This window comes from Setaria viridis, chromosome 4 (genome assembly GCF_005286985.2).
Source record: "Setaria viridis chromosome 4, Setaria_viridis_v4.0, whole genome shotgun sequence".
Lineage (NCBI taxonomy): Eukaryota > Viridiplantae > Streptophyta > Magnoliopsida > Poales > Poaceae > Setaria > Setaria viridis.
In genome coordinates, this window is record NC_048266.2 from 36,383,199 (window position 1) to 36,408,477 (window position 25,279).

General features: G+C 44.5%; 2 protein-coding genes, 1 non-coding gene and 1 pseudogene across 5 annotated transcripts; all 4 read left to right on the plus strand.

The window, feature by feature from the left end:
* The first annotated feature begins 591 nt into the window (after positions 1-591).
* Positions 592-7,937, plus strand: LOC117852294 (cadmium/zinc-transporting ATPase HMA2). 2 transcript variants are annotated; one of them, XM_034734320.2, is made up of 10 exons: positions 592-874; positions 1,004-1,283; positions 2,304-2,567; positions 3,530-3,627; positions 4,191-4,446; positions 4,536-4,673; positions 4,809-5,136; positions 5,220-5,422; positions 5,726-5,922; positions 6,043-7,937. In XM_034734320.2, exons 2-10 carry the CDS (start codon positions 1,079-1,081, stop codon positions 7,639-7,641), a joined length of 3,288 nt encoding a protein of 1,095 aa, XP_034590211.1. In that variant the 5' UTR covers positions 592-874; positions 1,004-1,078; the 3' UTR covers positions 7,642-7,937. The 2 variants fall into 2 exon arrangements, with proteins under 2 accessions (XP_034590211.1, XP_034590210.1); XM_034734319.2 differs by having other exon boundaries at positions 592-1,283.
* Positions 7,938-10,132: 2,195 nt separating this feature from the next.
* LOC117852795 (glycosyltransferase BC10) lies at positions 10,133-14,468 on the plus strand. Of its 2 annotated transcripts, none has more exons than XM_034735057.2 (11): positions 10,133-10,568; positions 11,202-11,632; positions 11,855-11,953; positions 12,295-12,395; positions 12,466-12,537; positions 12,702-12,792; positions 13,007-13,087; positions 13,396-13,455; positions 13,566-13,688; positions 13,776-13,814; positions 13,930-14,468. In XM_034735057.2, exons 2-11 carry the CDS (start codon positions 11,309-11,311, stop codon positions 14,056-14,058), a joined length of 1,119 nt encoding a protein of 372 aa, XP_034590948.1. In that variant the 5' UTR covers positions 10,133-10,568; positions 11,202-11,308; the 3' UTR covers positions 14,059-14,468. The 2 variants fall into 2 exon arrangements, with proteins under 2 accessions (XP_034590948.1, XP_034590949.1); XM_034735058.2 differs by lacking the exon at positions 10,133-10,568 and having other exon boundaries at positions 11,207-11,349; positions 11,445-11,632.
* A 390-nt stretch (positions 14,469-14,858) lies between these two features.
* Positions 14,859-24,295, plus strand: LOC117852797 (rRNA 2'-O-methyltransferase fibrillarin 1-like; annotated as a pseudogene).
* LOC117854295 (small nucleolar RNA snoR60) lies at positions 22,188-22,262 on the plus strand. Its single transcript, XR_004640226.1, has one exon. It is a non-coding gene; the product is annotated as a small nucleolar RNA snoR60 (small nucleolar RNA).
* Positions 24,296-25,279: the final 984 nt, after the last annotated feature.

Consider the following 25,279-nt stretch of genomic DNA (forward strand, 5'->3'; position numbering starts at 1 on the left):
ATGCACTTGGGCCAGCGGTGGCAGTGCCATCATATCCCTAAGCCTAGCTAACCCGGTCACGTCACGTGCCCCATCTGCGGCGAACTGCTAGTGTACACATACTGCACATCTTTTTTTTCTTCTTTTCATCCAGCGCGTCAAACCGGCGTGTCCCAATTCGTTCCGGCTCTACGGATAATTAAGGACGTGACACTGGCTTTTACATAAATTATTATAAAAAGCAAAGCAAGCAAAATAATGCGAAAGGGAACAAGGCCGCGACGATCAGATCACCGGCGGCCGCGTGCCGTGGCAACGGCACGCACAGGATGAGAGCCCCGACGCGTGGTGCGTGAGATGGATGGAGAGATCCTCGTCGACGTCTCCAACTCCACTGCCGAGGAACCTTCTCTCTGGCGCGGCATTCTGAACCCCTTTCCGCTCCGGCGCGCCGGGACGAGACGAAACTGATGGTCCGTTGCCAAGCGCACACGCATCTCCCTCCGCTCCACCACCCCCCGCGGGGCCACCACCACGATCCTGGCCGCAACTCCGGACCGGGCCACAGGCCGCGCGCGGCCTCCATAAATACCCGGCCGCCTCCCCCGCCCGAACCCCCGCCTCGCATCACACCATCGTCTCCCTCCTCCGTCCGATCGGTTGCCTGCCTCGCCTCGCCACTACTAGTAGCCAGTAGCTTTCCCCGCCGCTCCGTCTCGCTCGCAATCGCAACCGGCCGCCAACCGCCCCCTCCCCGCTCCACTTCTCCAGCGGCGCGGCCGTCTTTTCTTCTTCTTCTTCTTTCCGTCCGGGTTCCTCGCCGCCTTGGTCCGTCCCAGGCACAGCGGCGGTTGCTGGATCCAACACCACCCACCACCAAGCAACGCGACACGCGGTAATCTAGTACTACTACTTTAACCCGCCCGCCCGCCCACCCACCACCACCGCGCCAAGAGTGCTGCCCCCGCGCTCACTCACCTCGTGCGCGCCTTCTTCCCCTGCCGCCCCGCGTGCTACCCCGCAGGTATCTTGCGCTGCAGAGGCATTCCGAGGACACGCACACACCGACTGCTGCTGGAAGGAGGAGCAGAGAGCAGGGATGGGGGACGCGGCGCCGCCGCCGGCGGGCGGCAAGGTCCAGAAGAGCTACTTCGACGTGCTGGGGATCTGCTGCCCCTCCGAGGTGCCGCTCGTCGAGAGGCTCCTCGAACCGCTGCCGGGCGTCCGCAAGGTCACCGTCATCGTCCCCTCCCGCACCGTCATCGTCCTCCACGACGCCGACGCCACCTCCCCGGCGCACATAGGTAACGCACGCCACCATGCTCTACTTGTTCATTCAACCCGATATGATCCTCCTCCTGCTGCTGCTGGCGCCCGATTCCTCGCCAATTCGCCTCCTCTTGCCGGGGAATTTCTTGAAGCTCGTGGTGGCGTGGGATCGGTGAGCAAGATATGTATAATATAATGCGGCTCAATCATGCGCTACCGATGAATTCCACTGCATGAAGACGGGGGCGGCGACTAGAACAGGCCCCCACGACGACCGGAGTCTCGCCCAACTACCCGGCGGCTAAATCAGGACTATTTCAGGGCCTAATCTCCGGATAGCAACGTGAGGTCTTGATTGATGCCGCAGCGACCGCGAACCCAGCACGCAATCCTTCCTTTCCTTGTTTTTTTCCGTAAAAAAGGTTCACGCCGCTCGGCAGCACAAGAATATGTCGGCTCCTCCTCAAACGCATCACGCAAAAGCTCGTTTCTTCCTCTGGTGTCCTTCTTATTCTTCATCTTCCTGATGAAGGAGACAAAAAAAAAGTACTCTCTGAACGAATTATCCGCAATTTTGAGGCACCGATAAATCAATTGCGATTTTTTTTTGCCATTTGATTCTGGGGACCACTGGGCTATGAATTTTGGCGGCTCATCATTTGGGGGTCAGCAGAAACATGATTTCCAGTCCTTTTCGATTTCGATTACGATATCTGATCATCGATCAGTTGAAAACCCTGCGTCGGTACAAGAAGTTTGGTGGTGGCCCTGACCCGAGTCACCAACAGCGGATTAGTACCTGCTGTCTCTGCATGGAGACCAGAGTTGGACTCTACTAGACCATAGGCTGCAGGTTCCATTCATGTGAATTTATTTTTTGGGAAATTCATGTGAAATTTTCACCGTGATTTTAACCATTCCTCCAGTTTTTTTACGAGACGTCTTACACAACAACTGCATGTTCTCTGAACCTGTCAAGTTTACCTGCATTTCTCGCAGTCATCACAATTCATACCTGTGTGAACCTTGCTTGATTTCATCTCTGGTGTTTTCAGTCAAGGTGCTGAACCAGGCGAAGCTTGACGCGTCCGTTCGAGCTTACGGCAGTGGCACAGAGAAGATAACGAACAAATGGCCGAGCCCGTACGTTCTCTTGTGTGGAGTTTGTCTGCTCGTATCACTCTTCGAGCACTTCTGGCGTCCCCTGAAATGGTTTGCACTGGGGGCGGTGGCTGCCGGCATCCTACCGATCCTTATGAGAAGCTTTGCAGCTGCCCGGAGGCTCACCCTTGATGTCAACATACTCATGTTGATTGCAGGTAAAGAACTGCCTCTGTTTCACAGGGATGATGCCTCCCTTGATTTGAATTGGTCTTTGTTTGGGGATAAAATGAATGTATGTCGCTACATTCAAAACGACCTAGTTATGTCGAAAGTAATACCTAAATCTGCAACTGAAAATTATTCTTCAATTGAACCATATAAAAATGAAGTACAATGATGCTGAGCCTAGTAAAATAGCTCAGTTTTGTCATGTTGCTCATATAAACCCTCTGACAGATGCCCGCACTTTGGGGGCCAATAATGCTGCCGCTAACATATCTGTCCATGTGATGGATGGGTTGTAAAAAAAAGTTGCAATGCTAAAACTGTTTTGCCAGGACCAATATGGTTTCTGCTTAGTGGGAAAGCAGAACCGATCCGGCACCCAAAAAGTTTATGTCTCACTTGCCCAATCTTTTCCCTTAACATTAGGTTCTGGAGGGACCTCCACTTTCCACTACAACCGCATTAAAGGGGTATCGTTGCTATGTTGCTAATGCATATGCTAAATGAACAGAACGATGCTTTTCTTCAGTATGGTGGTGTGACATTAATAGGGAATCGTGTTTCCTTTCGGAAGAAGGAACGTATCGTTGGAATCATACTTTCTAAAGATTTTGTTTTTAGTATCAAGATAGCTCTATCCCAATATATGCATATGAACTTCTGAAGGAATCTGCACAACAGCTTGCAGCCTGTATGTATAGTCATCACCACATTTCCTTGTTGGCAATACCCTCTCACCTAGGATGGTCCATGCTATCTTGTCATGACATAGGCTTGTTCCTTGTTATTGCATTTATAACACTTATTTTTGGGTTCTGCCATGGCATGAATGCCCGGAGTGCATTTAAACATTTATTTTTGGGTTCTGCATGGCATAAATGCTTGGAACTTTGGTAGATGGATGGCATGTTAAATTTAAGAATTTCATAAGTCTTATTGCTCTTTTTTACAGTTTCTGGGGCAATAGCTCTGAAGGACTACTCTGAAGCTGGGTTCATTGTTTTCCTATTCACTACAGCTGAATGGCTTGAGACCAGGGCGAGCCACAAGGTCTTTTCATCTCTTTCAGCAGTTTATTTTTCCAAAGAAGTAATAATAAATGCAGGATTACAGAAGCCACACATGAACCACTAAACAGAGTAGGATCTAATTCTTCTTGACGTGTCAAATTTGTAAGCACATTTCGAACTGATGTGACGTTTCGTGGCTGTTGATTTGGACGCGCACTATCCCTACTGATGGGCCATAAACAGTTTTTGGTCTGCCATTTGGGTCTTGGCTTTGGACCAGAGTCATGTCCACATTGCTGACTGTACCACCATTTAGCATACTGCTGAGAGCATGGTGTTGATGCCCACCTGAAAACTCTCGAAGTCTCAAGTGAAGATAAATGAACTTTGTATCTAGTGGACTCAAACATGCATATACACTCATACATGTGTAAATCAGAGTAGAAAACCTAATAAGCAATAACAAAAAGAGATATGTTGTAAGAAAAACAAATATTAGTGGCATATACACTCGATACTTTTTTGTGAATTTGTGTTATATAGGCACTATTTGTGTTTGTTTTCTCAGAAAAAAATATAATTAAATGCTGGTTTGACATGTAGGCGACTGCTGGGATGTCATCGCTAATGAGCATGGCACCACAAAAGGCTGTTCTAGCAGAGACTGGGCAAGTGGTTGCGGCTCAGGATGTCAAGGTCAATACAATAATAGCTGTCAAAGCTGGGGAAATCATCCCAATTGACGGTATTGTTGTCGATGGACGGAGTGAGGTTGATGAGAGTACCCTCACCGGGGAGTCCTTCCCGGTGGCAAAGCAGCCAGAGTCCCAGGTCTGGGCTGGCACACTCAACATAGATGGTAAGGCATATCAGTGCTTGAATTGGCATGTGTTAAATGACTACAATAAGCTACTGATCTTTTGGTGATTCTGTACTGTTATGTGGCAGGTTATATTGCTGTGAGGACAACTGCTATGGCTGACAACTCTGCAGTGGCTAAAATGGCAAGGCTAGTTGAAGAAGCACAAAACAGTCGATCCAATACACAGAGGCTGATTGATACATGTGCCAAGTACTATACACCCGGTAAGCTAGATACGCGAGCTAATCTTGGTACTATATTTCCCTTTTGAGACGCCTACTGAAAATAATTACTAGAAAAATAGTAACAAGTTGGATTAGATATTTTTTTCTTACTGTCATCTTGAACTGCACATGCAGCTGTTGTTGTCATGGCTGCGGCAGTGGCAGTGATCCCTGTGGTGATCAGAGCACACAACCTCAAACATATGTTTCAATTGGCCCTTGTCCTTCTAGTGAGTGCTTGCCCATGTGCTCTAGTGCTGTCGACGCCGATTGCCACCTTCTGTGCTCTACTGACGGCTGCAAGGACAGGGCTCCTGATCAAAGGAGGGGATGTCCTTGAATCCTTAGCGAAGATCAAAATTGCTGCTTTTGATAAGACTGGTACAATTACTAGAGGAGAATTCTGTGTCGAGGAATTCAAGGCAGTTGGTGGACGTGTCTCCATTCAACAACTTCTTTACTGGTGGGTGTTGTATCCTTTGTGAATTGTGCATTGCACAAGGTTTATTTGGGTGTACTGATTACTGAGTTTCATGGCTTTTGCAGGGTTTCAAGCATTGAAAGCAGATCAAGCCACCCAATGGCATCTGTGCTTGTTGACTATGCTCAATCAAAATCAGTGGAACCAAAATCTGATACTGTTACTGAGTTCCAAATCTATCCTGGAGAGGGAATTTATGGTGAAATTGATGGGGAAGGAGTTTATATTGGGAACAAAAGAATTTTGTCTAGGGCCTCATGTGAAACAGGTTGGTAAACACAAGAACTCCATATTTCCTTCCTACCATCAAACTTCCTGTTAAATAAGATAAGAGACATAGCACATGCCATGCATGAATGGAGACACTTCCACGGCACATAGGAAGGTTTTGGTTTTAGGAATATTAATTAACTGTCACTTTCAAACGACGTCTGTATTTGTCCTTAACCCATTTTATTGTCTGACTACAACCTGATTGTATTGGTTATTTTAAAAGGTTTTTTGTGTTTTTTTTTTGTTATCTAAAATCACAGTAGCTTTGAACAATCACATGCCCATTTCTTTGCTTTAGTTCCGGAGATCGAAGACATGAAAGGAGTCACTGTTGGATATGTTGCCTGCAAAAGGGAATTGATCGGAGTATTTACTCTGTCGGATTCCTGCCGAACTGGATCAGCTGAAGCCATCAAGGAGCTGAGATCACTTGGTATCAAGTCAGTGATGCTTACTGGGGATAGTGCTGCAGCGGCTGCATATGCGCAAGAACAGGTAAAGACATTCTAGTACTGTTCCCCTAAAAAATCATGCTAGTACTGTGATATTGCACATTTTCCTCATTCTTGGAGGCTCTGATCACTTATAATTTATGCTGATCCTTTCTTCTTCCAGCTTGGCAACATCCTAGATGAGGTTCGTTCTGAACTTCTTCCAGAGGATAAAGTGAGAATTGTTGATGAGCTCAAGGCAAAACATGGCCCTACGCTGATGATTGGAGACGGCATGAATGATGCCCCGGCATTGGCTAAGGCTGATGTTGGAGTCTCCATGGGTGTATCTGGTTCAGCTGTTGCAATGGAGACGAGTCACATCACGCTGATGTCGAATGACATCCGCAGGATTCCAAAGGCTGTCCAGCTGGCACGAAGGACGCACCGGACTATCATTGTGAACATCATCTTCTCAGTGATTACTAAGCTTGCAATTGTTGGACTTGCAATCGGTGGACATCCGCTTATTTGGGCAGCCGTCCTGGCAGATGTCGGCACATGCTTGCTGGTGATCATGTACAGCATGTTGTTACTGAGATCCAAGAGTGATCGGAAGGCGAAGAAATGTTGTGCCTCTTCACAGCATGGATCACATGCCAAGAAACATTGTGTTTCCGGCCACTGCTCAGATGGTCCGTGCAAGTCAACAGGCAGTTGCAAAGAATCATCTTCTGGTAAGCATGGCTGCCATGATCATGGTCATAGCCACAGCCACTGCAAAGAGCCGAGCAACCAGCAGCCTACGGAAAAGCATGCTTGCCATGATCACGACCACAGCCACAGCCACTGCAAAGAGCCCAGCAACCAGGTGGTTACAGAAAAGCATGCTTGCCATGACCACGGGTATACTCATAACCACCGCAAGGAGCCAGGCAACCAGGTGCTTACTGAGAACCATGGTTGCCATGATCATGGTCATACCCATGACCACTGCAAGGAGCTGAGCAGCTCGCACATCATCAACAAGCATGATTGCCATGACAATGAGCATAGCCACTGCAAAGAAGCCCATGCTTCGCAACATTCTGACAGCAACAGCACATGCCATGAGCATGAGCATAGCCACTGTGAAGAACACAACCATTCACATTCTGCAGGTGAGCATGAGCATAGCCACTGTGAAGAGCACAAGCATTCACATTCTACAGTTGAGCATGCTTGCCACGACCATGATCATGAGCACGAGCATCATTGCCATGCTGAGCAGCCACTTGTGCACATCGCGGATACACACCACTACCATGACCACGAGCATGGACATGACCATGGGGAGATTGAGGAATCAGAAACGGACTGCCATGCCGAGGTACAGCACCACCACAGCCATTGCTGCCATGAGCCTCATGTGCAGGAGAAGAAGATTGCTGCTGAGCCAGTTCAAGAAGTCTCCATCTCTATCAGTTCACTACCTGATGAGAATCACGAGCAGCATAACCAGTGCAGCCACCGCAGTGATGAGCACAAGGTGGCAGATTGCACGAACCATCTGAAGGCGAAAGACTGCGTTCCACCTCCAGCTGACCTCGTGAGCAGAAACTGTTGCAGCGTGACCAGCAGCAACAAGGGGTGCGGAAGCAAAGGGAAAGACATCTGCTCGAGCTGGCAGGCCGTGTGCGCCAGGGAGACCAGCCGGTGCTGCAGGAGCTACGTGAAGTGCCCCAGGACGAGCAGCTGCTGCAGCCACCCCATGCTGAAACTGCCCGAGATCGTGGTAGAGTAGGGGGGCAACAAAGTACATGCCCATGTGAACAGTTAAGGTAACTCATCGGCGTCGTAAGATAGTAGGCTGCCGGTGCGGAAGTGTTGGATCTAGTTAAAATAATTTATGTATAGGTTTGCTGAAGAAAATGATGTAGGATTTTGATCAGAAGGGAGTCTGAAAAGGGTGGACTCTGCTTGGTTTGTTCCTTCCTTGCTCCTCTGTTTGCATCTCCTGTAATAGATGGTTTGAGGTGCAGTGGGAATTGGTAGTTCGGTGTGGTACTTAATCAAGGAAAGGCAGAGATCAGTTGTAAATGTTGTGTTCTGATTTTCTCAGGGTTTTAGCTGATGCAGGCAAGTGCAGCTGTGCAGGACAAGGTTAGCTGCCATAATGTCTGAACCGTGAACTGGCTCCACAAAACAACATCAATGCTAGTTAGTATTCTAGTACTGGCCAGAATTCAGATTGAAGAATGAGCGTACGACTCATTTTGGCATGTATGTAGAACTCCCAACGTCTGGATAAAAACCTGGAAATTTAAAGATCCCTCCAAAAGTTCGGAATCTTACTGAAAAGCACTAATTGATCTTATGATCTACTGAAAACTATCATCCTTTTTAAGTCGGTAGCGCCGCCGCGTGGGCACTTGCCAGATGTGGCCTGCCGCCTGCAGCAGCGGCCGGCACGGGAAGATGAATAGGCGAACGTCTACGTCATCAGAACATTAACGAAGCCACGAACCAACCTGGGCCTTAACAGTGAATATAGATTCGGTGGCTAAGGGTTGTTTGGAAACACCGCTAAACTTTAGCATCTGTCACATCAGATGTTGGATACTAATTAGAAGTATTAAACATAATCTAATTACAAAACTAATTGCACAGATGGAGTCTAATTCACGAGACAAATCTATTAAGCATAATTAGTCCATAATTTGACAATGTGGTGCTACAGTAACCATTCGCTAATGATAGATTAATTAGCCTTAATAGATTCGTCTCGCGAATTAGATTCCATCTGTGCGATTAGTTTTGTAATTAGCTCATATTTAGTCTCCTAATTAGCATTAAATATCTGATGTGATCCTGCTAAAGTTTAGCACCTCGTATTCAAACACCCCTATATCCATAAGACCATAACTCATCAACTGGGCCCCAAACACCCCCTAAGTCCATAAGACCATAACTCATCAACTGGACCCCATTGCTACAAGAGCGGGCGCCAGCAAGGAGGGGGAGCGCACTGTAGCCTAAGTGGGCTAATAAGTGGGCAGGCCCATGAACCCTAGCTGATGAATTGTTTTTACTTCTCTCGTCACTCTCACCACGGATGTGGTCAAAATCGCTAATTTTTACTGTCCCTGTGCGCCGCCGCCGTCCCCATACTAGGCGTCTGCGGCTCCGCCCTTTAGCACCCCCACTTTTAACACTTGGTATCCAAATAGGTATGCTAAAGTTTAACACATCTTTTTTCATTAGCACACCCAAGAGGTGCTAAAGGGTGCTAATAGTGCTAAAAGTGCTCCCCTCTTCACTTTTTCCCACCATTGCCCCCTCTCTCTTTCCTCCGCTGCAATTTAAGAGGAGTAAATGAGGAGCAATATTGTCATTTTTCATCAAAGATGCTAAAATTTAGCACAGTATCCAAACAGCTCAAAGTGCTAAACTTTAGCACTTGATATCCAAACAGGCTCTTAATGGATTTTTATCCTCCATAAAATGATGTAACGTGACATATAAGAAAAAATGATGGAGTATTAATAATGAGGGAGAAAAGATTGATTTCATGGGATAGAACTGTATGTACACGGTTCCCGAGAGACCTCCAAAGTTTCGTTTCAACTGATTTCTACCCATACCGTGCATGGCAATTGAAGTCTGTCGTTAGACCTAAGCAAACCTCGGGCTGGGAGGCAAAAAGTCCAATTTCTTTCGAGTCCAATCCTACTCATTAACTCCATCAGGCTATAAAAAAATTGGGTCCACGCTCGGACCACCCATCGTTTTCTAGTGTAAATTTAATTCATTTTATTATTCAGTCCGAGCTTGAGCCGCCCATTCTTTTGCCGAAAAATTAGCTTCACGTGCGGGCCTTACCCTAAATGACGTTAGGTTGAGCTTAGCCCGTCGGGCTAGGATCGGGCTAGGCCTATTTTGCTTAGGTCTATCTATCGTTTCGTTTGTCTATAAAATCATGATATGAAATCATGCATTGGAGGTAGGGTTTCATTCATCAACAAAAATTAGTTTATGTATTGGAGGTACGGTTTTATTCATCAACGAAAATTAGTTTAGAATGGTCAATATCGTCCAACTGATGTTGACTTTCTTTGAGGTTATTTTTATTAAGAGACCATTAATATTGAGCTTCTTTTAGCTAGAGGTTATTTTCCTAAAATGCGGGAATGCAAAAATTTCTAAACAATTCATATTTCCCCCCCACAAAACCACTTTCTTAGTCTCAAAAGAGGGCCATGGAATTTTCGAACATCCCAGCGTGGGCATCATCCAACAAGAGCCTCATCTTGCACCGAACAAAAATTAGAGCACGAAAATAGAATAATTCGGATCCGGATAGTCCACAAGACTAGGCGCAAAACCTTCAGCCTAGCAATAGCAAGTGCAAGCTGCTCGAGGAAATCGTAGTGTTGTCCGGCCAACCTTTCCACCTCAGTCCTGCCTCCCAAGATTCTTCCGTACTTTCCCCCTCCACCATCGTCTAGATCTCCCCCAACTCCTCAGTAATCCGGACCATCGACCGCGTGCTCTCGCTCCCTGTTCTGTCCGCCGCCGCCGCCGCAAGCTGTCGTGCTGTGTCGTCGGCGACCTCGCCGCTGAGGTCCTCTTCCCCGCCCGCCGCTCACAGCCTCGTGGCGGACTCGCTGTGGAGTGGAGTCCAGGTCCATCCAGCCGGACGGGCTCGAATCGACTCATTTCGTTTCGTTGGTAAGTCGCTCGAGCTTGCCTTTCTTGGAGCTCGCCTTGTTCTTAGGAGCCCTTTCCCCTTGGCTGCTGCGAGCAGTCAAGTTCGAGTTTTTCTTTGCGGTTACCCACTTAGCTATATGCTTCTGTTCTGCGTGGTGCCGTAGTAATCGATTCGAGGATCCATCCATAACCTAGCCAAGGTAATGCTGGTTCAGGCCTTAGTCCTCGAGTTAAATTCGCCCCTGCCATTTTGGAGTTCGTCTGGTGATGCTTAATTGTTGAGGTTTAGGGGGTTTAGGGAGGGTTTCGTGTGATGTGAAACTTTCAAGTTCTGGGTGAAAACGTGGAACATCCAGGTTCTGGTTAGTAGCACAAGAATGATTTGTGGAACCTCTTAGTACATGTTAACCAAAAAAATTAGGAGACCTTTGCCACTCATGGATAGAGGTCTAGCAGTCAGTTACGTTAAAGGCGTCGATCATTGTTATTAAGAACTTTTGTTCTTTGAGAACTATTTGTTTGCTTTTTGCTGCAAGTTCAGCTATTGTGATAAGTGTTGGCCACAAGCATCCCAGGATTTAGAGGCTGGGGTTACTGTTGGCTAAAAGCCTGAAGGCATTAAACTGAAAATTTCCTTTCCCCCATGTTTTTCAGGTTTCTAGATGTTGATCACTTCTATCAGAAGAGTTGCTTATGGATGATTGTATGACTGTAGCTTGCTAGATCGGAAGGCCCGGCTTTCCTGATTATACATCTACACCATGGCACCACGCAGTAGGTCTTCATCTAGAAGGCCTCTCTGGTTCGTCGTCTTGATTGCTTTTGTCTGTGCAGTAGCCATTGGAGCCTATCTTTATACTCCACGGCATTACACATCTTGTTATCTGGTACCATCAGAAGGCTGCAATACTCGGCCTCCTCCAGAACCTGCTAGGGTATACACTGATGATGAGATTGCTGCTCGTGCTATCATGAGAGACATCATCCGGGCACGGCCAGTGCCGTCGAAGAATCAAAAAATTGCTTTCATGTTCTTGACGCCCAGTTCATTGCCTTTTGAGAAGCTCTGGGAGAAGTTCTTCATGGTATGATTTTCGAAGTATTTACAAATTGCAGTGAATACATGTCTAGGTAGTAAACGAGCCTTAGCAGAATTAACTAAAATCTCAATGGTTGTGTTTCATTATGCAGCATAATATTTTCTCCCATCAGGATAGGAAATTGTTATCTATTATGCATATTATATATTGTTAATGAACTCAATTTGAGTATGTCTACTGAATCTATCTACTTGGGTGTACTTTCAGGGGCATGAAGACAGATACACCATATATGTACATGCATCAAGAGATAGGCCGATTCATTCGAGTCCAATATTTGCTGGCAGGGATATTCGAAGTGAAAAGGTATCAACCTGTAATTGGCTTAAACATGTATTCATTCTTTTATCCCTAATTAATTTACGCAGAAAATGTTTGCTAAGTTGCTCTATAATAAAGATTGATTTTGAGAAAAAATGTGGTGTTTTCTCTCTCAGAGTGCCATCTCTATTGATTGCAGTACTCCATATAATTTAAAAGGATGAATGTAGCTTGTAGAGTAAGACCCAGGATTTATTAATGTTGTTGAACCATCACCTGTACCTAACATGGCCTGTAGTACTTGCCTACAGCAATTGTGCCCAAGAGTATTTAAACACCAAAGTTTTCATTGTACTTGTAGAATCTAATTTTTAATTTTCCTACAGGTGATCTGGGGTACAATTTCTATGGTTGATGCTGAAAAGAGGCTCTTGGCTCATGCCCTACAAGATCCTGAAAACCAGCATTTTGTCTTGCTTTCTGAGAGGTCCATCATTTTCATTTATCACCATTTAAATTTGAATGCTCCCCATACTAATGCTTTACTCTAATTGCAGTTGTGTGCCACTTCATAACTTTGATTATATATATAGTTATCTCATGGAGACAAATGTCAGCTTTGTTGACTGGTAAGTGAACATACTGAAGGTTATATAAAGTGATATGTTAGTTTCCCCCCCTATGTGGAGTTGAACAGATATTTGATTTAGGATATGCCTTTTTTGATTTTTTTAATAACCACAAATGCACAATCGTTTCGCGATTGACATGGCAAATTATTTTTTCCCCTCAGTTTTGATGATCCTGGTCCACATGGAGCAGGAAGATATTCTGATCATATGCTACCTGAAATTGTGAAGAGAGATTGGAGAAAAGGTGCACAGGTGATAATTTCATAAAACTCTTCTCCCTAGAAAGTAGAATTTTATGGTTACAAACATGTTGCTCCACTTCTCTTTGTCCATTGACTTCATTTTTTGTAGAGTGATTTCTATGACTTCCAGTAATTCTCTATCATCCAATTCAACTTCTTATAACAGTTGTTATGGCTTCCCATAGTTTTATCTTCCAACACACTGATGTATTCATCTCTTTCAGTGGTTCACAGTGAAACGGCAGCATGCAATTCTTATTCTCGCTGACACCCTTTACTATGGGAAGTTCAAGCGTTACTGTAAGGTGGTCACTTTCTCCCCACCTGAAAAATGAATTTCTTTCTAGGATGCCTTATCTTAGCAAATGCACTGTCAATTTTGTTCTCATGTGTAATATCTAGAGCTTCCAATATCATCAGACAACAGGTAACGATTACTAGGGGGGAAAGTGAAAACAATTTTCTTTGAGAATCTGCTTCATTCAGTATAGATAGTTATGTGACATATCAGACCTTAGGGCATATTAATACATAACATTAGTGTGTTAGTTAGGTACATAACAATTTTCCTGGAATGCATGTTGTTGCTGATATTGTGATTGCTACTTTACAGCCAGGAAATGAATGGCACAATTGCTATTCTGATGAGCACTACTTGCCAACTCTCTTTAATGTAAGCATTCAGAAGCTTCTAGATGAGCTTTTGTTCTCTTTGAGTAGCCAACAACATTTTACTGAAAGAGAGACTTCGAATAACATTGCACCTGTATTTGGTGGCCGCAGATGGCTGATCCGACTGGAATTGCCAATTGGTCAGTGACACATGTAGATTGGTCCGAAGGGAAATGGCATCCTAAAGTCTATAGGGCGGTTGATACAAGCTTTGAGCTGCTGAAGAACATTTCCGTAAGCTCTTTGTTGATCTCAATTGTCTATAGAGGCAAACAATTCATACGCTTGGGATTTATCTAACAGTATTCCAAATCCCTGCAGTCCATTGATGAGAGCGTTCATGTTAGCAGCAATGCAAAGGTAGAGTAATTTGGTCCTTGGCTTCACCTGTTCCCAATCAGGGTCAACTCAAACAAATGAGGCGTTCCTTGTTTCCTGGAAGATCTAATACGCCATTGTTGTCATCATCTTGCAGCATGTAGCGCAGAGAAGACCTTGCATGTGGAACGGCATGAAGCGGCCCTGCTACCTGTTCGCGCGCAAGTTCTACCCCGAGGCGCTCGACAACCTGATGAACATATTCTCAAACTACACCATCATCTGAGGACCGGATCAGAGGGCCTGTTCGCTTCAGCTTATAAGCCGGCTGAAAAGCTGAAACGGCTGATTTGTTGTGAGAGGAAAACACTGTTTGATGGCTGATAAGCCGGATGAATAAGTTGAAGCGAACAGGGTGAGAGGCTCCAGCAGTTATTTTCTTTCCTCCCGTGTGCTGTTGCGTCAGCGCGACCTTGGTACTAGGTGAGCGGTGTAGGGGATGTACTTGGTGATGGAATCCATTAGCTGATGAGAATCCAGTGCTGCTCCTCACTCTGGTAGATTACTGATGATGGCTGGGCTCTAGGTTGTTTGCTAGAAAATTTTGCTGGTGTAAACATTAGCCCGGTGTGATGTATGAACTGTTCTGCTGATGAATTGGGTCGTATCACCTATGATGACTTCGTTTTTCCGCAAGTAAGCTTTGCTGTTGTTAGCATGGGCCGGAAAGATGAGGGCCGTTGCCCGGGCTGAAACACAAGGCCCATGGGCGCATTTATGGCCCAAAGCCTGATGGAATGAAACTTGCGCGTGTGCATTTCTTGATTGGCGTGCTTGTTTTATTATAGCCAAAAACCCTAAACCTCGTCTCAATAAAATCTCAAAAAAGGGGAAAAGGGGAAAAAAAACTCAAAACCCTCCACCTCAGCTGCGGCGGCGGGTAACGAGGTGATCGTCGACGAGTAGTCACCACCACCATGAGGCCACCACTACGAGGCAAGCTAGCAACCGAAGCCATGGCGTCAATTGCCATACGCTTTACCGCTGATCAATTCCTCGATCGGTTCAATCTGTCTCATTTGATCTAATGATGTTTCGATTGCCCTAGGACGCGGCGGGAGGGTAGGAGGAAGTGGCGACGGCGGGGGCCGAGGCTGGAGGGGAGGCGGAGGCAATGGCGGCGGCGGCAGAGACCGCGGCGGCCGGAGGGGAGGCGGTAGGAACGGCCCGGGGAGAGCGGACGTCAGGGGTAGGAGGCCTGGTGTCAGGGTGCCGGTCGGCGGCCCCAGGGGCGGCGGCCGCGTTGGCGGCGTGAAGGGCGGGGGCAAGGTGGTGGTGGAGCCGTACAGGCACGGGGGCGTCTTCATCACCAGGGGCAAGGAGGACGCGCTCTACACCAGGAACATGTGCCCCGGCGAGTCCGTCTACGGCGAGAAGCGTGTCTCCGTCCAGGTCCCCTTTGCCGTGCTTCATCTCTCTAGTTTTTTTTTTCTTCACAATTCGTTGTGCAATGTGGGTGGAAATTTGGCTTAAGTGGTTTATCTATTACTATTAGTTGCCAATGGCGTTGTAGATCCATATATATATGCTAAACTTTGAAAGGTTTATTTCGATAACTAGATAGCACCATCTGGTCATGTTGAGTTGATGATCATGTTTTGCTGTTTGGTTGTTTCGGCATTATTACAGAACGAGGATGGCACAAAGGTCGAGTCCAGGGTGTGGAACCCCTTCCGATCCACGCTGGCTGCTGCTGTCATAGGCGGAGTTGACAACATCTGGATTGTAAGCCTGTTTACCTAGTCTGAACAAGCATTAGCTATCTTGCCCTTTCAGTAAGCGAAAAAAGTCTCCGCTGTTGCTGTCATAATTTATGACGTGTTTATGATAATTTAGGCTCCTGTACGCATGTAACACTCTAATTTTCAAACTTTTACAACTTAATAAAATTAGTTAGAATTTGCGTGATTAAGGATTTAAGGTTTTCTAAAGTTGCATTTAATTTATTAGGCATTTAAATCTTTTCTTAAATAAGTTAATGAATCATAGGAGTTCATTGTTGCATTCATGCTGGTGCATTGAATTCAAATTTGTATTTAAATTCATTTGTATTTAAGTTAATGAATCTTTTTTTCTTTCTCTTCCTCTTTCTTCTTTTGGCCCGCTTTCCCTTTCAGTCTAGCTCCGCAGCAGCAGCTCGTAGGCTAGGCCGGCCCAGCAGCAACCCGCTTCCTCCAAGCCAGCCCGCTCCCGCGCCTGCCTTCCGCCGGGCCCCGCCTGACATCCCCCTCCTCCCGCACGCTCCCGAGCCGGATTGGAGCTCGAGTCCGTGCCGCGCGCGACTCCGCCTCCGATGCGTGGCCCACATGCCTTGGCCGCTTCCCCTGGCCTATAAAACCCGTCGCCGCCTCCGTAGCCCTCACCAAACCCTAGCGCCCTTGCCTCGCACCCAGCGCCGCCGCCGCCCGAGCTCGAACCCTAGCGCACACCTGTCGCCTTCGATCCACGCCGCCGCCGTCTTGCCGTCGACAAGATCACCGCCCGGAGGTTCGCGTCGTGGTAAGGAACTCGCCGGAGGTCCTCTTGTGCGCTCCCGTGCCCTCTACAGCGTCCCTGAGCTCGCCGGAGTTGTTGGTTCGCCGTTGAGCCGCCTCTTCGAGCTACACGTCGCCGTCGCCGCTCCAGCCACCGCACCGAAGACCTAGATCGGTTCCTCGCGCCCCCAGCTTCGCCTCGAGCCAGTCCCCGTTGAAAACCGTGAGCCGTCGCTCGAGCTACGCTCGATTCCGTCAAGGTCCCCTACGTGCCGCCGCTCACCGCCGTGTTCTCCGCCGCTCGCGCGCCGCTGCAGCCGCCAGCCGTTCGATCCGCTTCGGACGGATCAAATTTAATCTGACCGGAGTCAACTGGTCGGCGTACCGGTCAATCCTAGTCAGCTGCGCCGCTTTTGCTTAAGAGCCCCCACCTTTTCTAGTTTTTGCATCTAAATCCTGCCGCACTTCAAAAGTATTTAGATCTAAGTCCTTTTTCTTCTGTTTAGGCCCCTGCTCTTTTATAAAATCCCGCTCGCCATCCTATTTAGTTCTTTTACGCGTTAGACCTTCTATTTATATGTTTAATTAGGTTTTAGCCCTCGATTTCTTTAAGTTTAGCCCCTGGAAGTTTAGTTTTCTTGCAGTTAAGCCCCTAAACCTAGTTTAGCTCATATCTTTAGCGTTTTAAATCTGTTTTAAGCGATTCTTGCGCCTATGAGTTCGTGTTGACGCATAGATTAGTTTTGTGGTCCTATTTTGCTCTGTTGCTATTGTTTGATGTAATGTTTTCTTATGTTTTTCCTTTGTTTGCTTGTATGTACTCATTTGATGCGCATAGAAGGATCGCAGTTCGAGGGATTCAAAGAGTAAGGCTTTGAAGACTTTGAGCAGCAAGAGCCAGTTCAGGAAGGCAAGTTGTACCCTTGATCACAATTTGTTCCTATGCAACCTTTACTTTTATGCTCTATACGCATATGCTATGCACTTTAAGAATATAAACATGATGGGTCCTATTTAAGGTGTGCCTAGTTTTATCCCTACCACCTTGATCAACCTGGGTTTACTTTACTGTTGGGTAGTTCTTGCTTAGTTGCTCTAACTAGGTATGGTGGTATTAATGAACCAATGCTTAAACTTGTTTTATTTACGCTATACCTTCCATTAATACAAGATCACCGTGCTTAATTGGAACATGGAGCAACCACCCAGGAAAGCAGTACAACCACAAGAACTACATGGCTCTGGTCTTGGCTAATTAATTAGAGACTCTAGTCTGGGGTAATCTTACGGAAAGGGCAAGAGCAGGCCTAGCCCTAGAGGGCGGGGTCAGGTAGTGTGACCGCCGGGGGCCCAAGACCATATAGGTAATTAGTACATATAAATTTCTATTTGACATGGTAAGCATTTGAAGGCCCATCACAAACCAGCCCATGCCGTAGGTAACTCTCCCTTCCAGTCCTATTCTACGTAACCTGATCCATCGAGCGGAGGGCAGGCCGCAAGCGATGTTTCTTTGATCGTTTCCTGCCGCCGCAACCCTGCCTGCCCATCGACGTGCTATGGCTGAGGAGAGGACACGCTCGCATCGATCCGATTGGCTCCTCACCCGGCGAGGCGGCGACCGACCGGCAACGACAAGGGCACCGATCAGATTCGCGCGTCACAGTAAGCAACACACCGATTGATTAGTATTTCCAATTTTTTTCTTATTTATTTTTTTGTATGCGCTATGCTTATACCGATTGTGCTAGGGTTAAAATTTCTAATTCATTGAATTTATTTGAATATGATAGATGTTGTCTAAGAAGCATTTGTCGGGTGCTCTATTAAGAAAAAAAAAGAAAACAAGAAGATCAGTTCGTAGAATCGCAGAGAGGTACTCTACATAAGTTTTTTCCAGTTTCAAATAATGCTGAAGTCAGTCAAGATCAGGGGTGGGAACAAGTTGCAGAAGTCGATGCCAATGAAGGTGCTACAGAAGAGCATAATTTAGATGCTGAAGCTGATGCCAATGATCATACTCAGGCTCCGGGAGGTGACACTTTACAGCCTTCAAATGATACTGAAATTGCAAATATTGATGTACAAGAAGATTCAGTTTTGACTATTTTTGATCCTAGAATATGGGGAAATCTTGACAATAGCAAAAAAGATATCTTAATTGAGAAAGGACCTGTAAGAGAAGTGGATCTACAATTCCCTTGTGATCCCAGTAGCAGACATTTTTCTTATGCGTACTACTTCAGAAAATTATCTAATGGTGAGTTTGTTGATAGGAAGTGGTTGGTTTATTCTAAACATGTGGACAAGATTTATTATTTTTGCTGCAAGTTGTTCAAATCAAATCAAAACAAGTCATTGTTAGTATCTGATGGAAAACATCTTAGTGAGAAACTAAAAACACATGAGAACAATGTGAAGCATTTGACAAACATGAGTACATGGAATGAGCTTCAGCTTAGATTAAGCAAAAATCAAACAATTGATGATGAAATGCAATGGGAAATTACAAAGGAAAAGGAGCATTGGAGACAGGTCCTGGTAAGAATAGTTTCTACTGTGAAGTTTCTTGCTAAACAAAATCTAGCCTTTCAAGGATCAAATGACAAACTTTATGAATGTAACAATGGTAATTTTCTAGCCACAGTTGAAATGATTGCTGAATTTGATCTTCTAATGCAGGAACATATTAGGTGCATTCAAAGTAATGAAATTCATCATCATTATCTTGACCATAATATTTAGAAATGAGTTAATTACTATTTCTCTGTTATCTTAGATTGTACCCCAGATGTGAGTCATGAAGAACAAATGACATTAATTGTGTGTTGTGTTAATATGTCAAGTACCATTCCAAGAGTAGAGAAATTTTTCTTGGAGTTCTTACAGGTTGATGACACCTCCGGATTAGGGCTTTTTAATATTTTGTTGGATGCACTTCGGTCTCATGATTTGAACATTGATGATGTGAGAGGTCAAGGTTATGACAATGGTTCTAATATGAAGGGAAAATATCAAGGTGTGCAGATACGTTTGCTTGAAATTAATCCAAAGCATTATATATGCCATGTGCATGTCATAGTCTGAATCTCACTTTTTGTGATATGGCAAAATCTTACAAGACAACTATTCATTCTTCGGTGTTATACAAAGGATATATTGTTTGTTTGCACGCTCTACTAAAAGGTGAAAAATTTGACTGATAATGTTAAGAGGTTTACTGTCAAACCCTTGTCTGATACTTGTTGGGAGAGTCAAATAAAGAGTGTGCAAACTATCAGGTATCAAGCCCCACAAATAATATCAGCGTTGAAGGAAGTGGAAAGAACTTCTACCGATGACCCAAAAACAGTAAGTGATGCTCAATCATTGGTAACTGCACTTGAGAAATTTGAATTTCTAGTTGATATGGTTATCTGGGATGATATTTTATCTAGTATCAACATGGTGAGCAAAAAGTTACAACTAAGATTGTGTGCTTAGATGCTACTCTCAAACAAATAGGGGTCATCTCATATTTTCAGAAGTACAGAGAAGAAGGCTTCAATGCTAGTATTGAGATTGCAAAATCCATTGCATCTAGTATGGACGTAGAGCCAAAATTTCCTACAAAACGTCAAGGTAAAAGAAAGAAGCATTTTGATGAACAAAATGATGAAACTGAAGAATTACAACTTTCAGATATAGATGAGTTCAAAGTTAGTTACTTCCTAGTTATTGTTGATGTTGCCATTGCTTCATTGACTAGTCGATTTGAACAGTTAAAGAAGTTTGAAAAAATATTTGGTTTCTTATTAAACTCAGAAAATCTGAAGTCCTTGGATGATAATGATCTACGAAAGTGCTGCACTACTTTTGCAAAATCTTTTTCTCATGACAACAAGTCTGATGTTGAGTTGGATGTTTTTTTCTAAATTAAAAGTGTTGCAAGTATCTTTGCCAGAAGAATTGATGTCAGTACCTGAGATTCTTCAGTTTGTTAAAGCTGCAGATTGCTACCCGAATGTCTCAATTGCATATCGGATTCTCTTAACTATTCCAGTGATAGTAGCATCAGTCGAAAGAAGTTTCTCCAAATTAAAACTATTGAAAAATTATTTGAGATCAACTATGTTACAAGAAAGATTGAATGGCTTGGCTATGTGCAGCATTGAGAAGGATATTTTGGACGACATAAATCATATACTGTTCTTGAAGATTTTGCATCAAGAAATGCTCGAAGACGGTTTTTTACAAAGCACCGAAGCATTATATTTTATTTGAGGTAATCATAATGGTTATTGTTTTTAGTTTTTTTGTTACACTATTGTTATATTTTATGAGCTATACATATATTGCAAAGTGATTTTTATTATTCGTACTTGATATTCGGGCCCTTATCTTCTTGCTTGCCCAAGGGTCCTTAAAATTATAGAGCCGGCCTTGGGCAAGAGGGGAGGCATTGATGGGGTATAGCCCGACCCTCAGGCTGATCTGCTCTATGGTAGTTTCGCAGTTTTGAGAAAGGTTTATGCTCTGCTTCGACCTAAAACCTTAGCGGGTTACTACTCACTCGGGAATCTTTGTAAAAGCCTTGTAGCGTCTCTATGCAATCACACCGGCCCTCAGGCTGATCTGCTCTATGGTAGCTTCGCAGTCTTGAGAGAGTTTTATGTTCTGCTTCAACCTGAAACCTTAGCAGGTTACTACTTACTAGGGAATCTTTGTAAAGACCTCGTAGCGTCCCTATGCAATCACACCTCGAAAGTGTGGTATTGTGCATGGCCCGCACAACATGGTTGGGTCTAAAGTTCTTTTGAACTATTACGCGACTTGTGGTGAAAGTGTACAACCTCTGCAGAGTGTAAAACTGTTATAATAGCCGTGCTCACGGTTAAGAGCGGCCTGGATTCTCACATGATTAATCTATCGGAAGTCGAATTAAATTGTTGTTATTTATTGCGGTTATCTTTATTTATGCTCATGCTTAATGTGGGTGGTATAAACTTATACTTAGTAATTGCTAATAAAATTTGACCAACCAATTAAAGTGCTGAAATGCTATTAAAGCATAACCTATCCTTGTATAGCTTTACACTACACATTCCCCATGCTTGCTGAGTACCAACCATAAGTGTACTCACCCTTGCTAAAACCGCTGCTCAGATCAAGTCAACTTTGAGTTGGTTCTTGAAAACTTTGAGGAGTTCTAGGCGTATGTGTGCCACTAGTCAACTGCCTGTGGAGTCAGTCGTCATCGTTGGAGTTCCACTGCTAGAATAAAGGCTCGTTTTACTATTCAAATTAAAGATTTTCAGTCATATAATAAATTTAATATTCTCTATTTATGTTTTGGCACTGTCTATGGTATTTACTAAAGTCGTTGCATGTGTGAAATTTGATCCTAGCGCACATGTAATTTATTCATCTGGTTTACCTTTAAAACCGGGTGTGACATCTACCTCTGTGCTGCATCAGGAACGACCGTGTCTCATGTGTCTGATATTGTTGGACCAGTGAGTGATCACGCTGTCACCTATTTCAGTTATTGATCGGTTACTTGATTTACTGTGTTTGTTAATGAATTTGGTCATATCGCAGGAGGGGTTGGTCCATGCTGTTGAGTTCTCTCAAAGAAGAGGACCAACGTGATTCCCATTATTGAGGATGCCAGGCACCCTGCAAGGTACAGGATGTTGGTTGGCATGGTTGATATCTTCTCTGATGTTGCACAGCCAGACCAGGTATATAGCCATCTCACACTAATTTCTTTCATCGGTTTTTTGCTTAGTGTCTTGCTTATGAGTAAAGACTGACGTCTGAGTCTCTGATAGTGTGCAACTGAGTGTTGGTGATTATGTTTGTGCTTGGTTTGTTGTCTTTTTGTGGTGATATTGGGCCTCAGCAGATGATGAGCATACTCGGATTCCCCTTCAGGACATCACAATGGATGATGCAAATTCGAGTTTCTGATGCGCTTATGGCCCTATGCCAAATGCCAATATTTTTCCTTTCTCTTTCTTTTTTGCCATTTGCATTTATCATTATATTTGGATGGGGTGCAACCTTTTAATTCCTATTCCAATGCGTTGTATATCTGGTTGTTTAAGTGCCCCATATTTGTTTTCTGTTAACCTAGTTTGGAAGTTATGGATCCTAGTTCATTAGTGGTAAACATAAATGACTGCCATGCCTCTCTATATATAGAGCAGGCACTTAACAATCCTAACAAACCAACTAACTAATATAATCTCCAAATCCTTATCTTTTCACGCCCAGTATAGATGGGTTGGGCCTCTGGCCACCCATAACATAATTTGTACATGATATTTGCAGTACTGTTTTTCTTTAGATCCTTAGACTTGAAAAACAAAACTGTTACTTTCTATTTGTCTGCGGTCCACTTTTATTTTTGTTTTCTTCTTTGTTGGGGATGCACATCATTTGGCACTTTTTCTTGGTTTGGCAAGTTGTGCATAAAAATATCTACAGGTTAGACCTTTGGTTGCTTTGATTTTGTTGATGTAGTTTGATGTGTATCTGGTACTGCAAGTCACTAGACGATGCTTAGATCATAATTTTGACTGGAATTTTGAACCATATTCGCGTCTTGTTGGCGTGAGTCGTGTGACTGTTGGTACTATCCCAATGGGACGGATAGGTCCATCACACAAATTCTGACATGATAATGTTTTTCCAACTGTAATTCATTTTGCCATTTGCATCTTATCATCATATTCGACGGGATGCAACCTTTTAATTCTCCCTCCAACATTCACTATAATTTGTGTTGCATCTGGCTGTCTAAGTTCCCCATATTTTTTATAGTAACCTTCAATTTGGAACGTTAATTTTCATATGCCGGATGGCAATTATATCTACAACTGTTTTCTTTTTTATACCTATAGACGTAGAAGACAAAATTGCTCAGCTCCATTTTGTCTGCATCAGTACAATTTTGTTTTTGTTTTCTTCTTTATGAGGTCATTTGGCACTTTATGTCCTTGACTTTCTTTTTTTGGTAATTTGAACGTGGAAATATCTACAGGGTTAGACCGTTTGGTTGCTTTGATTTTCCTGATGCAGTTTGATGTGTATGTGGTACCGTAACTCACTTGCTGATGCATAGACCATAACTCCTACTGAAATTTTGAAGCATTTGTCTTGTTGGTGTTGTACTGTCGGTACTGATCATGGGACGGATTGCCCCATCACGCAAGTTCTGCCATGACAATTAATCTTTGTTTCCCCAACTGTTGTTCATTGTCCCGTTTGAAGAATAAGTAGATCCGTATCGTACACAGTACCGTGATGCCTTGTGACCTGTTTTAGGATGTGAATATGACTTGTAACATAACAAGCTCTTTGAAATTTTCGTCGGACTCTCTCTATCCTGCAGGCCAGGATCTTAGCCCTCAACGCCTTGTATTTCCTGAAGTGCGGCGGCCACTTTGTCATGTCAATCAAGGTACCACTTGCTGCTAATAATTTCATATATTCAGACCTTTCATATAGTCAAAGGTTTGCTGGAGCGTGCCGGCTTCTTTATTCTTTTTTCTTTCAAAAAAGAAAAAAAATTGATTTCACTGAAGTAATAAGACATCCCAAAGCAAGAAGCAGCAGAGATGCCTTAGATAAATTAACTACCTGATGATGCTTTATTTTTCTACCCAGGCGCGACTGCACGCAGCCTGCGGAGGCGGTGTTTGCCAGCGAGGTGGAGAAGCTGAAGGCGGAGCAGTTCAAGCCGGCCACGCCTGCGTGGTTGGCGGCTACAGGATGCCCAAGAAGCAAAAGCCATCCCAATAAGAAAGGGCTCCATTGCCTAGTCGATTTTTTAAAATTTTGATTGAAGTATAGTGTCACGCCACGTGGCTTTGAGTAGGTCTTGAAGAAATTCGGTTTTGATCATGTCCTTTTATTTATGAAATCGGTAAGGAACGATTTTGAGTAGACCTGGTTTGAATCACGAGCTTGCAATAGCGTAATATATATATATATATATATATATATATATGCAGCTTTATTCCTCTTGGACAGACTTGAATGAAATTTGCCATATTTTCAGCAGATCTGAGCTGCCGTTGTTTTTGTTTTTCCCCCCTCGAGACGTGTCAAAGCGTTCGCCCGGCAGAGGCTCAGTAAGTTGTTGACTCTGGCTGTTGACAAGATCGCTCGCTGGCTTGGCAGTTGGCAGTTGGCGTCGACTGGCTACCAGCTCTGTGAAACTGCCGAATCGATTGCACACGGACACGGTTTTTTTTGGCTTTGTTTTGCCTGCCAGCAGAGAGATAAAAGGCGACTGACTGCGCGCCTCCCTTGTTGCTGACGACCGTAGAGGAGGCCGGCCCGGGTAGGTTGGGAGTTGGGTCTCGTGGGCCGCGTCGCCAGCGGTATGCAGGAGTGAGTCGCCATGAGAGCACGTGCTGCTGCTTTTTTGTGGAGCGTGGTTGGTGGCTTGCTGCGCTACTGCGCTACTGCCGGCCGCTTACTGTCAAGGTGCGGCCGCCAGAGAGAGATAGAGGCTGGTTTGGTGATGGTCCTAGTGATGGTTATCTATCCATCCATCCAGTGATAACGATTTCTACTCGCTTCACTTTTTCTCCGATAAGATTTTATCATAAATTACTTTATTATAATATTTCGCTTATGTTGTAATAAAAAAAAGTAGTTTCTAACAACCTATAATAATTCACTAAAATTCCATCCAATAAAATAAAGTATAAATTTCCAAGATGGTAGATAGCAACATCAAACGCAATAATCCCATAATGTTGAGAGAGAGAGAAAAAGGAATTATAAGAGAGAAGAATATCCATTTCAAAGCATTTCTAACGGATTCCATCGTTGAGATTACCGAACTCAATCTCAGATTAACGAAATAGAAGCCAGCGGAGTATAGATAATCCGGATGGCTTCGTAATCCTTGATCCATCCGCCAAGCCAACCCTTCCCATCGGATTAACCCCTCTAGCAATTTTTGTCGCCCGTGGC

Bases quoted from the DNA above. Each gene is read 5' to 3' on its own strand.
- LOC117852795 (XM_034735057.2), top strand. From the start codon at position 11,309: ATGGCACCACGCAGTAGGTCTTCATCTAGAAGGCCTCTCTGGTTCGTC. The intron at 11,633-11,854 runs GTATGATTTTCG...GTGTACTTTCAG, and splicing joins TCTGGGAGAAGTTCTTCATG to GGGCATGAAGACAGATACAC. The intron at 11,954-12,294 runs GTATCAACCTGT...ATTTTCCTACAG, and splicing joins GGGATATTCGAAGTGAAAAG to GTGATCTGGGGTACAATTTC.
- LOC117852294 (XM_034734319.2), top strand. From the start codon at position 1,079: ATGGGGGACGCGGCGCCGCCGCCGGCGGGCGGCAAGGTCCAGAAGAGC. The intron at 4,447-4,535 runs GTAAGGCATATC...GTTATGTGGCAG, and splicing joins TGGCACACTCAACATAGATG to GTTATATTGCTGTGAGGACA. The intron at 4,674-4,808 runs GTAAGCTAGATA...CTGCACATGCAG, and splicing joins TGCCAAGTACTATACACCCG to CTGTTGTTGTCATGGCTGCG.